We start from the raw sequence: 13,768 nt of genomic DNA on the forward strand, positions 1-13,768 counted from the left end.
TTGTGTTTCACAGCAAGAAGTTGTGGAGGAGAGTTTGTCAGAGGAGGAGGAGGAGGTAACAGCAAAGCAACAATCTTCTGGCGCAATAAGAGAAATGCTGAAAGCATGGGAAACTGTTGCATCGTACATTGAGAAGCATCACCCTAATAAGGCAGTGGCCATGCGCACTACAAATTTATTTAATGATAATGCTGTGTCGCATTTTCACCAAATTTTGAAGCGTCAGCAAAAACAAATGTCTCTAGACAGCTTTCTAGTAAAAAAGAATTAGATATGTATCATAAATAATAAACTAATTATTTCGATTTTTTTTCCCTGAAAATCGAATTCGCATTCCAGGTTGGTTCATTCCGCATAGAAGAAGAGATGAAGTTGATTCACGCTCCTTAACAATTTATATATAATTTTCTTTGAATAAACGTTATACATAAAATTTTTTTAGTATTTTTTTCGGCATGGAATGCATTATCATATTTTAAATTAATTTATATGGGAAAAATTGTTTCGCATTACGAGTAAGATTCTGGAACGAATTATGCTCGTTAAGCGAGGATCCACTGTATATCATTCAGAAATCGTGCGATGATTGGCATGGTAATCCCAGTGATAAAATGTGGGTAATCAGTGAGTTTGACTTAATGTTCTTAGGGTGGTGACTGAATATGTGCCACCATATAGTGTAGTAGTTTTTTTACCATTGTTTCAGAGGAACATATACTTCATCCATCTTCAGAGTTTAAGAGTATGCTATGCTCCACAATGTTTGGCCTAAATAATTGATCAGGATAATTATTTTGCTCCATCAATATAATGACGAGTTATGGGTCAGACAACTGGAGTTTGATTCCTAGCAAGGGCAAGTGCTTTCTCTTCTCCATGGCATTCATGCTGGCTCTGGGGCCCACCCAGTCTTATATCCAGTGGGTTCCAAGGGCAGTTTCCTGGTGGGTGTAAAGCTACTAGGGCATGGCCACTCGCCTCCAACTAGTGCCGAGGTCAAAAATGGTGGAGCTATACCTCCACTCCTTATGTCTTCATGGCATAGTGTTTAACCTTTAACATACAAATGTTAGATATATCTAACAGTGGGTAACACTCTGCTGTGGCTGAATGTTAGATATATCTAGTGCAGGACAGGTCCTCTCTTTGGGAGTGTTAGCAGTTTGATCTTCATTTTGAAACCAAAACAAACCCATGCAAGGTCATATCAGTGGTTCATTCGTTAGCTCTGAACAATGAAATTGTTTATCAAGGTACTGGTTTGGATACTATTTACGTTTAGATATGACTGTTTATGACCTGGTCAGCCAAATAAAGCCCAACTGTGTTTTGAGAACTGAGGAGTATCATATATTTCATTATCAGTTAGAAAGTCAATGTCAGACTCATATATTTCTTTATATATCATTTTTATTTTATGTCTAGGAAGAGGTATAAACCCACTGAGCCAGTATTACTTTGTGAGTAAAAGACATCTTCATCACTGTGACTTTTGGTATCAGTGTTGGACTGGCACTCTTTTTGACTAGTATTATATTTACTTTGCATCACTATTTTGCAAGTATTGCTAAGAGGTGAGAGTGTCGCTTTGTCAATCAACAGAATTCGATTTAGCTGTAACCCTCTCCCCCAAGCTGGAACTGCAAAAATTTGTCCAAATCTGATGAACGAAAGGGAAACAAAGACGTCATGTGTGTTCGCTAAATAAGAAAAGCAGGAGCACCCTTTTCTATTGTAAAAAGTGTGATGTTGGGCTATGTGTCGTGAACTGCTTCAAGAAGTGGCACACCCGCGTCAAAGTGTGAGGTATCGTAAACTGTGAAGTGACACAGTTCAAACTTTTATACAGTCTGAAGAAAATATTGTATATAGTGCGATTATATTTACAAAATCACCATGTCGCAAGATGGAAGAAAAAACTACGGGTAAGTCCTTTGCAATTTCATAACATATAGTAAAGATTATATTTTGCATTTCATGACAAAATAACAGCTAATTTTCATTTGTAAAAATTGCTCTTTTGTGTATGTGTAGAAAATGTTACTGTCTTTCGGGTTGTTTTTCGTATTTCTATGTTGCATAGAACGGAAAATATATAGTTGTTTCAGAAAGTCTGTAATGTTAAAGACTTAGGGCCATTTAAATTATGGCTGCAGAGAGCTGCCAGCAATTAAAAAGCCTGTATGTTGAAGGTTAATTAAATACAGAAGCAACTTTACCTTTTCTTGCATTATTTTGTTAGAATCAGGCCAGTGCTACCAACAACATGTTCAGGGTGAAGGAATAGTATCTCTGAAGATGTGTCACATCCCATAATGCAGTACTGTTGGTACTCACTGCTGATTGCATTATTTTACATATAGAAGTCTTAGAATTATGTTATCTTTTAAGTACAGTTTTCTTTTTATATTCTGTGTACTGAGTTAAAAGCCAGTCAGAAGAGTAAACTAGTTCTTCATACACATTTCTAGCTTCACTTTATTTGCAAATGAGATCAACATACCAAAATGTTGCTTTGTTTATATTATTTGTTTTAGAAATGTGTGTAATTTTGTTGTACAGACTGTATTCATATGTATGTAACAAAGTGTTCTATGTAGTTCATTGTGTATTTTATGCATTGTGTGACTTTGTACAATGTCATAAATAAATACTAGTTTCTATATTTTTGTTTACATTTTTGTCACATATTCATGCCTGCAGTTCAGTCTTGTTGCAGCATTGTTGCTGTGTTTGATGTTAGTAACTTACAGTTAAGTTGGTTAGTTCAAGGTAAATGTAAAAATAAATAAGTGAAGCTATCCAGTAAGAAAAGAATTTTACAAATCTATTCAGTACTAGTAAAATGCCCTCAAAATTAAATGGGGAATCCGAGGGGGTTGGGAAAAAGAAAATAAATTTATTCTTTATATTTTTTTCCTTGTACTCCAATGTTTTACAAGGATTAGGTTGTCTCTGACTGTTGTCCTATACATAATATTAAGAGCTTAGAATTTTATTCTAATGAAGGGTAGGGGTAAGAGTAAATATAGGTCTAAAGGGTTGTGACGATGGAGTATAACACGCAGGATTACTGGGTTTTTGGAGTCCTTCCATTGTCCAGTATTCTAGAGAACAGAAAGCATGATGTTTCGGAAACTGGATCTGTTTCCGTCCTTAGGTGGGCCCCTTAGAAAGAACTAATCTCAATCACTGGACAACACATGTCAGATTTATGCAATCAACTGAGAGTAGATTACTGGGTTTTTGGACTTTTTCCATTGTCTGGTATTCTAGAGAACAGAAACATGATGTTCCAGAAACTGGATCTGTTTCCGTCTTCAGGTGAAGGGGCGAGAAGGATGTAATTACAATCCTTCGAAAGAACTAATCTCAATCACTGGACAACACCTGTCAGATTTGTGCGGCTATTTAATCACTTGAGAGTAAATGTGTTAATTTCAATTTTGTGTCTTTTCTCTCTGATTTCTATTTTGGAGCGTAAAATCCTTTTGCACTGTATTTGTAAATGCCTTATGCAACCTAGTTTCTTAAGTTTATGTAGCAGGTGAATAGAAAATACATTCTCCCGTCTTATTTAGAAATATAAATTAGTCCCATATTTTTTATTCTGTGGCTGATACTAGAAGTTCTTTTAAAAAAATACTGGTCTTTTGCCAGTATCTTCACTCAACCTCATGTTTCACTACTATTCATGATCATTGATACTCCTACTGTGGTTAAACATCAGAATTTGATTGAAGGAAACCAAGCAATACGTGAACAATGCTTGACATGAGAGAGAAGTGGCTGCAGGTACGACTATGAAGTCACTCAAATGAAGGATTCTGCCCCATGACTTAACTGTGTTTGGCTGATTGGGCTAGTACCAAATATGAACCAAAAAAATAAGCATTTACTTTATCTTGGTAAGTATTTCTGCAATTCAGAAATGTTTCCAACAAAAAACATAACTCAAATGTGTCATATTGCTGCATTTTTATGTACAGTAAATTTTTGTTTGAAGTTAGTATGACTATCTGTGTAAATACACGTAGTTGCCACTGATGCAGTTTTGTTGCTTTTTTTTTAATTTCATTCCATATTAAAATAGGAAATTCAAATACAAATTTTGTTCTTCCTTTCAAAACGTTTACAGTTATAACATTTTAAAATTTTCTTCTCGTATTAACTGCTGACTAGTTCTAAGAAATTCATGTATAGAAACTCAAGCATATTTGACAGGTTTTATTTCATGAAAAAAAAGATGTAATTACAAAAGGTATTAAAGAATTTCTAAAGTGTATTAAATAAAATCAAGTTATCATCCAGACAGGATATGAGTTAATTACAAAATATTATATAGCATTCAGTTGTTTATTAATATTTATAACCTTCAAAAGCAGACATGTACACTTGTCTTTGACTGGGAAAATGTGAACTAGTTGGCTGTCCTGAAACAACTCCATTGTTTGATGCATTGTATGAGGTTGGCAGCCTTTGAGAGCCATTCCTTTCAGGTCCATGATCACCATTATTAGCAGTCTGAGGTCTCAGGCCAAATCCTCCAGGGTGGGGGACTCCATACTGGTTTAACTTGCTTAACTGCCTTCCAGACCCACTTGGCCCATAATTTCTTCCTGATCCAGAGGACGAATAGGTATTAGAGGAACCAGGTGATGATCGTCCAAAGCCAGTAGCATGATTATTTGGACTGTCAGAGCTAGGATTGTCATAACTATTGGAAGTACCATCACGTGAACTACTGAAACCATTTACCCCAGGTCTTGGATCACCCAAACTAACACTTCCGGAAAGTTCTCGATAATTGAAACTGGAACCTGGAGGCAGATATGGATTTGAGGGTTCAGTAAAGCCACCAACTTTATATGTATCTGGTCGTCCACTAAGGCAACCTGCAACCGGTACACAGTGAGATCCTGAAGGCCTTCTTTGTCCATTGAAATTACCGTTACTATTGATGGAGAAAGCAGTGTAACCATTCATTGACCTATCATTGTATGATGAACTGTAAGTATTTGAAATCGGTACAGATGGAAACCCATGCTGTCCACCGAAACCATTGTTTCTGGGTGACCCTTGACCTCCAAAACGTCCACCCGATGCAGGGGGAAGATATGTATTTGATGCACCATTGGGGGAACCGTTATAGCCTCCATCTAGTCCTGGAATGTTGTGGAAGCTTGAGGGTCTTTCATTACTTTGACTGCCAATTCCGCCAGAAATTTGCAAATGCCGTCCTATGCCACCACCGGAGGAAATATGAACATTTGAAGGGTGACTTAAATCACCAAAATTTGAGGATGGAGCTCCAAAGCCACTCGAAAGGTTTTCTCCAGCATGGGTTTGGCTACCAAATCCGCTACTTCCGGAAGCTGTAGCACCAAAAGTTTCTGAAAACTGACTTCCAAGCCTGCGTCCTACAAAAGTACCTTGAGTACTAAATACTTTACCACTAGAAGTTGGTGCACCGTATGAACCCGAAGGCCTCCCAAATCCGCTTTCTCCAGAAGGGCCTTGTCTTCCAAATCCACTACTAATGGCAGCTTGTGCATCATACATGCCCGAAGGCCTTCCAAACACGCTTCCTCCAGAAGATCCTTGACCACTAAATCCATTATCTCTAGAAGATGGGACATTATTTGCTTCCGAAGACCCTCCAGAAGAACCTTGACCACCAAATCTATTAATATTGGAAGCTGGCCCACCGTATGTTGCCGTGGGACTTTCTCCAGAAGGTCCCTGAACAAACCCATTACGTTCGTATTTTGGGGAGGCGTTAGTACCCAAGATCCTTAATCCAGCGTGTTGTCCGTCAAATCTTCCACCTCCAGATCCTGGTGCATCATAAATATCAGAAACTTGTCCATCTGATCCACTGCCACCAGGTGGGCCTCGCCCACCAATTCTACTGCTTGTACTAGATGGGACGCCATAGGATCCAGATGGTCTGCCAAAGTTGTTTCTTTCTGATGACCTTAGATGTCCAAATCCGTTTGAAGATCTCTGACTACCTGCAGAATTGGGAGGAAGATAAGAATTTGATGGTCCAAGAGGAGATCCTCCAAAATTATCCGATCCACTAGGAAATCCTTTGTATGATCCTGATCCAGCACTTGGTTCATTGTACTCTGGTGCGCTGTAGGTGCTAGATGAGCCATCGCGTGATGGGCCTTTATTGCCGAATTCAGGACTTTGAGACCCGAAACCTGTACTGCCACCACCTGGTGGTAAGTATGCATTGGACGGCCCATTATGGGATCCGTGAAACCCACCGGCAGGACTTCCAAATGATGAGGAAGTGTCTAATGACGGTCCTTTGAATTCTCCTCCACTTGAACGACCGTGACTATCAAATGCGCCTGATGACCTTTGAGTTCCAAATCCTCCAGCGTTTTTCGGAGGCAAGTACGTGTTTGGGGGGACTGTTGGTAGCCCCCCAAAACCTGTGCTTGAACCGCCTCGATAATATCCTGAAAATTACACATGAATGAGTTTATGAACCATAAATTTAAACATTATGAAAGACTACGTCCAAACGTCGGATTGAGAAAGAGCTTATGTTTATGAAAACAGATTTCTTCTGAGATATGGTGCCGCGTTATAAGGTACAAAAGTAACATCGTTCTAGAGGAAATTGTTGCCTCCATCTTTATATACCCTCTTCATTTTCCCAAAAAATTTTATTTATATGTTTCTTACGTTAACCAGTTAACCATTTTAATTTGAAAGTAAGTTTTTTCTTTGAGGTGAGAATTGAATTGTTAATTATTACATACATAAACTTTATAACTCAACACGAAGGTTTTACTATGTATCTTTTCACTCCAACGCCCTTGATTTCTTCGCCTGCGAACCGCTTTCTATGTATATACGGGTTCAGAACTCTTTGCTTAGTGTTGTTACAGAATTATGTTTGATTTTTAGAACTCTAGACCTATTTCTGTATAATTTCGTCTGGACGGTATAAATTCTATGGAAACCTCCTGGAGAAGAATTGAAACATATCATTAAATATTCATGAGTATTGCTCATGTATTGTTTACAAACTTACGTAGTGTGATAATAAAATATTATTTTTTCAGCTAAAAAGAATGATTTTAAAAAGTTACTTTAATATTTTATACATATATAGTATATGTGAATTTTTCCCAGTTTTGATTTTCTTTCACCAAACACTGGGGGAAGTAGGTGCCTGCTTGTCACTTCCTGCCGTCACTCGTGGAATCGATTGGAAATTTCTTTATACACAATCGTTCCTGTTGTCGAAAAAAAATATTAAATTATACAAAACTCTTAACTTTGCATTTTATGTGTGTGTGAAACTTGTTTTGTTCTGTTTGTGAAACTTGGTCTCTGATGTTAAGGAATGAACATAGACTGAAATTGTGCGAGAACAGATACTAGGGAAAATTATTTAGACAAAGGATGGATTTAATAATAGGAGGCTTGAAAAGGTTGCATATTGAGAAGCTCCATAACGTGTAGGCGTAGCAAAATATAATTCTAATAGACAGGCTAATGAAGATAAGATGGGCTAGGCTGGTAACACGCATGAGAAAGAAAAAGAATGCATATAGGTTTATGGTGAGAAAGCCAGAAGGAAATTCTCTTAGTGGGGGGTGGAGTCCAACTGGGTCCACTCGGCACGGCGGCCACTGATTGGCCTATTGTAGCCTGCCCCGGGTGATTATGATGATGGAGAATTTGGTGGAAGATTGGCAAGGAAAACCGAAATACTCCGAGAAAACCCGCCCCAGCGCCACTTTGTCTACCACAAATCCCACTTGACCAGACCCCGGGATCGAACCCGGGCCGCCGCGGTGGGACGCCAGTGACTAACCGCTTGAGCTATGGCGCGGCCAAGCCAGAAGGAAATAAACCAGTAGGAAAACCTAGACATAGGTGAGAGGATACTATTAACATGGATTTTTAGAGAAATATGATGGGTGATATAGACTGGAGTCATCTGTCTCAGGGCAGAGACCAGCGCCGGGCTTTTGTGAACACAGCAAGTAACCTTCAGGTTCCATGGAATGTTAGGAAATTCTTGATTAGATGAGCGACTGGTGGCTTCTCAGGGAGGACTCGGCTTCACGGAAATATTAATAGTTTATACACATTCTTTCAGGAGCCGGGATAGCGTAGTCGGTATAGTGACTGGCTACGAGCTGGACGCCCTAGGGGTTGGAATTCGAGTCCCGGTATTGTCAAGATTTTTCTCTTCTCCGCGTCGTCCAGACCGGCTCTGGGGCCCACCCAGCCTCCTATCGAAAGAGTACCTGGGGCTCTTTCCCCGGGGATAAAGCGGCCGGGACGTGAAGCTGACCACTCACCTCTAGCTAGTGCAGAGGTCAAGAAAATGTGGATCTGTACATCCACTACACACACGTCTTCATGGCGTAGTTCTTAATTAGTTAAGCATAGTGACAACTTTATTTTATCGTACACATTCGTTCAGGTATCGGACCCAATTTAGTAGTTTACAGAACTTAGTGCAATCACATCGCGGTTTTAGACTGAAGCAATTACGAAGAAAGCAGTCTTCTGGGATTTGGCACCGTGTATATGTGGTGTTAACCGACGTTTCGGAGGAACGTATCGCCCCCATCTTCAGGGTAGAAGAAAAAGTATAAGAAATCTGCAAGCGACAACACCGTGAGAAACGGTAAAGCAGACTCACGGTTCGGAGGAACGTATCGCCCCCATCTTCAGGGTAGAAGAAAAAGTATAAGAAATCTGCAAGCGACAACACCGTGAGAAACGGTAAAGCAGACTGNGTAACTTCAAATCGCGCATGAAGTTTTCTTTGCACAGTCTAATTTGTTTCTTGCCCTTTCTTCTCAATCACCTTCAACTGCCATCTCCAGAAGTCGCCCCAGTTCTCGTCAACAACTAACTCTGTGTCAAAGTCAAAGTCATATTACGACTGGCGGACGGTCAGTCAGTCAATCTTGGTGTCAAGCCCCATCTGGGCATCATGACTAGTTATTTATTACTGTTTGACAGTAATGGTCTTGCTTTTGTGGGGCGCCCTCTCTGACGAGGGCTTTTGTCAGAGTCATTGTCTGCAGCAGTAAGTCATTTGTCATAATGTAAAAGATGTTTACATTTTACATGTTAAACATGTTAAAAATGTATATGTACAATAAACAGGGCCTCTGTCAGCCCAGGCTCAATACAGCAGATTTTGCTCTATTTCTAGTATCTTCCGCTACAACGGCAATCTAGTCACTTGAACGCTTTCTCTCGGTAAAAGCCATTGCCAGGAATCGGCTAGTGGAGACTGTAATAGACTGAGGACACTAGTCTGTGTGTGTCAATGATTTGTAAAGTATAGTTCCGAGTGGTGTATACAAGTGGATACAATGGTTATAGACTGAAGCAATTACGTTTACTCACAACTTCCTTAATGGGACCAAACTTTATCTTGAGTACTGCGTCTTCGGACACTTATAATTTGTTTTTCCATCACAATAAGAGATCACATTTCACACCAAACAAAACAAGTGGCTAAACCCTTCTTGAGAAGCCATTAGTTGCTCAGCCACCTGAAGAATTCCCAACATTTTACGGAACCCGAAATTTATTATCATGTTCGCAACAGCCCTCTACTTGTCCCCATCCTGAACCGGATTAATATCGTCCATACTTCTGCATCTGGTTTCACTGGTATCCTGTTTATCCTCCCGTTTACGTTGATGTCTCCCCACTGGTCTTTGCCTTCAGTTTTTCGTACCAAAACACTCCAATGCACTCCCATTCTTTCATATGCATCCTACATGCCCTGTTCTTTTTGCCCTTCATGACTTGGTCATTCAAAGTGTATTTGGCAAGGAGTATAAGCAAGGAAGGCCGATCACAGTGTCCTCGAGGTCTGAGATATGTATGAACCATCTTTCTCCAGCTCGAACACTGGTGCCGTGGGTTCGAATCCCAGTAGAGGCATGTATGTCTGTGTGCGTTTATTCTGTGTTTATGTTGTTCTGTGTGTAGGTAACGGCGTAGCGACTGGCTGATCCCCGGTCCAAGAAGTCCTACTGACTGTGTATGGGATTAAGAAACTGATAAAGCAGCCAAAATCCAAGGTGATGAAGAGCCAAAGAGAGAGAGAAAAAAGAAAAAGGAAAAAAAAGAAGAAAAAATAAGCTATGAAGATCCTCAGTATGGAGTTTTCTCAGCCTCCTATTTTTATAGCAACAAATTCACAAGCCAGCATTGTAATAATCTTCTTCATAACATATGCTGGTCAAAATCGTTTCTGCCGTTGCAAAATTTTCTTAATTTCAGGTGTAAATACTGGCGTAACTGAGACTCGAACCCCGACCCTTCGGCCGTCCAGCTCGTAGGCAGTCTCTGTACCAACTACACTACCCCGGCTCCTTCCCAGAAGTGCATATTTTTTAATATTTTCAAAAGTTTTATTACCTATAATACAGTTATCATTTCACTGTTGATTCTGCTCTAAAGCCGTGTTCTTCATTCAATTTCATCCGATTCTGATTCCAAATCAATTTCTGCGTAATTATATATGTATACACAGAACCCAGAGATTCATTTATAGAAACGCATCTAAATCTTGTTTTACCTTGCCTTTTCGGGCGTTGGACTTCTGTTGTTGATGTTTTAGGGGCAATATCAGTTTTACTATTGGAATTGTCTTCTGCGAAGCAAAGTTGGAACAGCGTTGCCAGAATTGCAGCAAATAGCCATATCTAAGGATACAGAAACTGCATTAACATAAACTTTCATAGAAATAGATTTTTGTCAGTAAGCACCTAAAATACTTTGAGGTTACAACATTTCTCATGTTGTCTGTCTGAAACATCTTTGAAAGGACGTCATAACAAGAGGAGAGGCAAATTTGGGGAAAAAATTCCTCTGTTTTTCAAGATTACAATTATGGCGTTTTTTGTTCCAAATATTGAAAAATTAACGTAGTAGGTTTCTAATGACGTAACGTCCTACCTCACTATTTAATGATGACGCACCTTTAAAGATGTTTTAGACACAGTATAGCAACAATCTAAACCTCATGTAACGGGTTGATTTATTTTCCATGTCTTGAACAAACGATCAAAATCTGTTTAAGGTTTAATGTTTAATTTTATAACACTTGATTTCATAAAACGTGAAAATGTAAATTCTACTTAAACTTCCATTTTACCTTGGCAATTTGACGAAATATATTTCTTCAGAATCTTCCTCGTCCTTCTTTCCAGAATATCACTCCAATGAATAAAAGGAATTATTCCTATAGTGATCATTACATATTATAAGCCCACAATTCTGTGGGAAGATCATTTTTAATTCTGCACATGATATCTTCATTAACATTTGTCTAGCAATTCTAATTTTCAGCCATATTGATGCCCCTATTTTACATGTGGCCACGAATGGACTTTTTCATGTATATCATAAATCGTTAGTCAATTTTCGGTTAAACTTGATACAAGAAATCTTCTCATAACGTTAGTCAACTGTTTAGATTTTCAAAGTATACTTTGTTGTACTGGTCATAAATTGGCCTTTCAAAATGGGTTCATAAATGTCCTAAACATTTCGATGAAAACTGATATTGTGCATTTTTTACTTGTTGATAAATACGAATTTTGCTTGTCTTATCGAATAGATTACTGTATTTTTCTAAAATTTCTTTTATAGACTAGCCGCACGTAAGATTACTAAATAGTAATAAAAAAACCCGCTATGGGGAAATTTTCGATCTCGTATCCTTCGTGGCTTGTAGAAAATAAATTTCTTCATAGTGCATTTAATGATTATGCATCGTAACTTGAACAAAATTGACTTCACAGTAGTTTAATTATTCGGTTTACTCAAAAACTTTTATAAAATATATTTGTTCAAAATTAATTTGTCGATGCATTTTGCGGTGCCTCTTTCAGGCGGTATGAACCGGTACGTGTACCGGCAAATAATTTAAGCATACCGACACAATTGTCGGAAGTCAAGTCGCATATTTATCAGTGCATTATATGTTTCGATCTTGAGGTTAAAACCGAGCTTTAGAGTATTGGAAAGCATTATTTTAGGGAAAAAATAGCACCGATTTTATTTCTCTTAATTTGGTCAAAACGTATTTCTTCAAAATGTTTCCATCTTTTATTTTTTCATACGAGATTTGTAAGCTGGCAACAAATTTTATCGAATGTATTAAGATGATACCGTATTAATATGAATGAGATATCTCGCTCATTTGTATTATGTTTTTATGCGTAATGACTGACAATAATTTGTACGTCCACTATTTACTCTTCAGTTTATTATTTAAGAGAAGAAGTGCGAGATATGAATACCAGGCGTACGTTTGGAACACATGAGAAATGCAAGCAAAATTGTAGACTTGCAACTTTTTCAGCTGTACCACAAAACGAAAGCATCGCTTTTATTGTAGCAGTTAGCCATGATATTTCTGGACTCATCAGTCTTCAAATGAGTTCTGAGGGATTCCTTGGTGATTTTATTGTCCATAACACAAAATGAAAGGATCATCTTTATCTATGCCTTCAAAACTGCAAGTGAACTACACGTTCCGCCTACGGTAACCAAGGACACGGTCACTACTCAACTTATACCGTTAAGTGCCCCTAGCATCGCGACCCTGTCTGTTTCTACTCTACCTGCTGTACCTGCTACTGCGACCTTGGCTGGATTGTCATACAGGGATGTTGTAGCAACCGGAAGTTCGCCCGCTGATGCCGAAGGCTTTAAAACTGTCAAGTACAAAATGAAGACCCAAGCCAAGCCCCCCCTGCAGATATAGCCGCAGTCAGCACTGTCAGACATCGCAGGCAGCCGCTTATTGGGGTTCGTAATTCTCCATCCCTGCCTGTCATTGCGAAGAAGGAAAGGACGAAGGCACTTTTTGTTTCTAGATTTAGCCCCGAGGTCACTGCTGATGATGTACACAAGTCCCTCAAGGAGCAATTAAGCCTTAAAAAGTTGGTCTGCACCAGACTTAGAACTAAATTTAACACTTATGCATCCTTCCATATTACTGTTACTGAGGATGAATTTTCGCTAATCAATGACGTTGGTGTCTGGCCTTCAGGATGCTTAATTGCCCCGTATTATGGTAAGCTTGCGGCTGACCAAGTATTTACCCCCAGCACATCCGAAGCTGGAGTGTCTGATGCTTCCGTTAAATCTGCCGTTAACCCAGCAGGTAACGACGAGGTAGATGGAGGCTGCTCGACATCCATTTAATCATGGCTGATTACATTATTGATTATTTTCACCTTCTTGAAAATATGCTTGACACAAATAGCTTTCGTGTTGTTTTATTAGGAGACTTCAATGTTCCTGGTTTTAAGTGGGTGCGTGGGTCACCTCTGCCCAACTGTCACTACTATGCTAAACTTAAGGGGGATGCTATATACACCTCCGCATGTCTCCTTGGCCTTCGGCAGTATGCTGTAGGTGTTGACAACCATAACTTACTTGTCTTAGTCTTCTCTAATCTCACGGATCTAAAGCCTGGTCTTTCTTACTCTGATTTGGTCAAGCCTGATCCATATCACCCTCCCCTAATTATTGATGTCCACATTCCACGTATTACCTATAATCCCGATTATAAATTCAGCCATCGAAAATTCGCTGCCGGCAATTATACTCTGCTTTACAACACCCTATCTGCGTGTGATTGGTGAGGAGTATATGGAGCTACTTCCGCTGATGATGCAGTTGCCAGCCTAAATGCTACTGTTCAAGCTGCCATGGAGGAGGCAATTCCTCGTTGCCCTACTCG

At 39.2% G+C, this 13,768-nt stretch overlaps 1 protein-coding gene across 1 annotated transcript in view; it reads right to left on the reverse strand.

Moving 5' to 3' along the window:
- Positions 1-4,359: 4,359 nt before the first annotated feature.
- The window catches only part of LOC111864491 (pro-resilin), an 11,457-nt gene continuing 2,048 nt past the window's right edge, over positions 4,360-13,768 (reverse strand). Inside the window, exons 2-3 of the mRNA XM_023851766.1 lie at positions 10,589-10,715; positions 4,360-6,473 (exon numbers count right to left, since the gene is read on the reverse strand). Of these exons, the coding sequence (XP_023707534.1) occupies positions 4,360-6,473; positions 10,589-10,715 (2,241 nt within the window). The remainder of the gene's footprint in view (positions 6,474-10,588; positions 10,716-13,768) is intronic.

This window comes from Cryptotermes secundus, unplaced genomic scaffold (genome assembly GCF_002891405.2).
Source record: "Cryptotermes secundus unplaced genomic scaffold, Csec_1.0 scaffold854, whole genome shotgun sequence".
Taxonomy (NCBI): Eukaryota; Metazoa; Arthropoda; class Insecta; order Blattodea; family Kalotermitidae; genus Cryptotermes; species Cryptotermes secundus.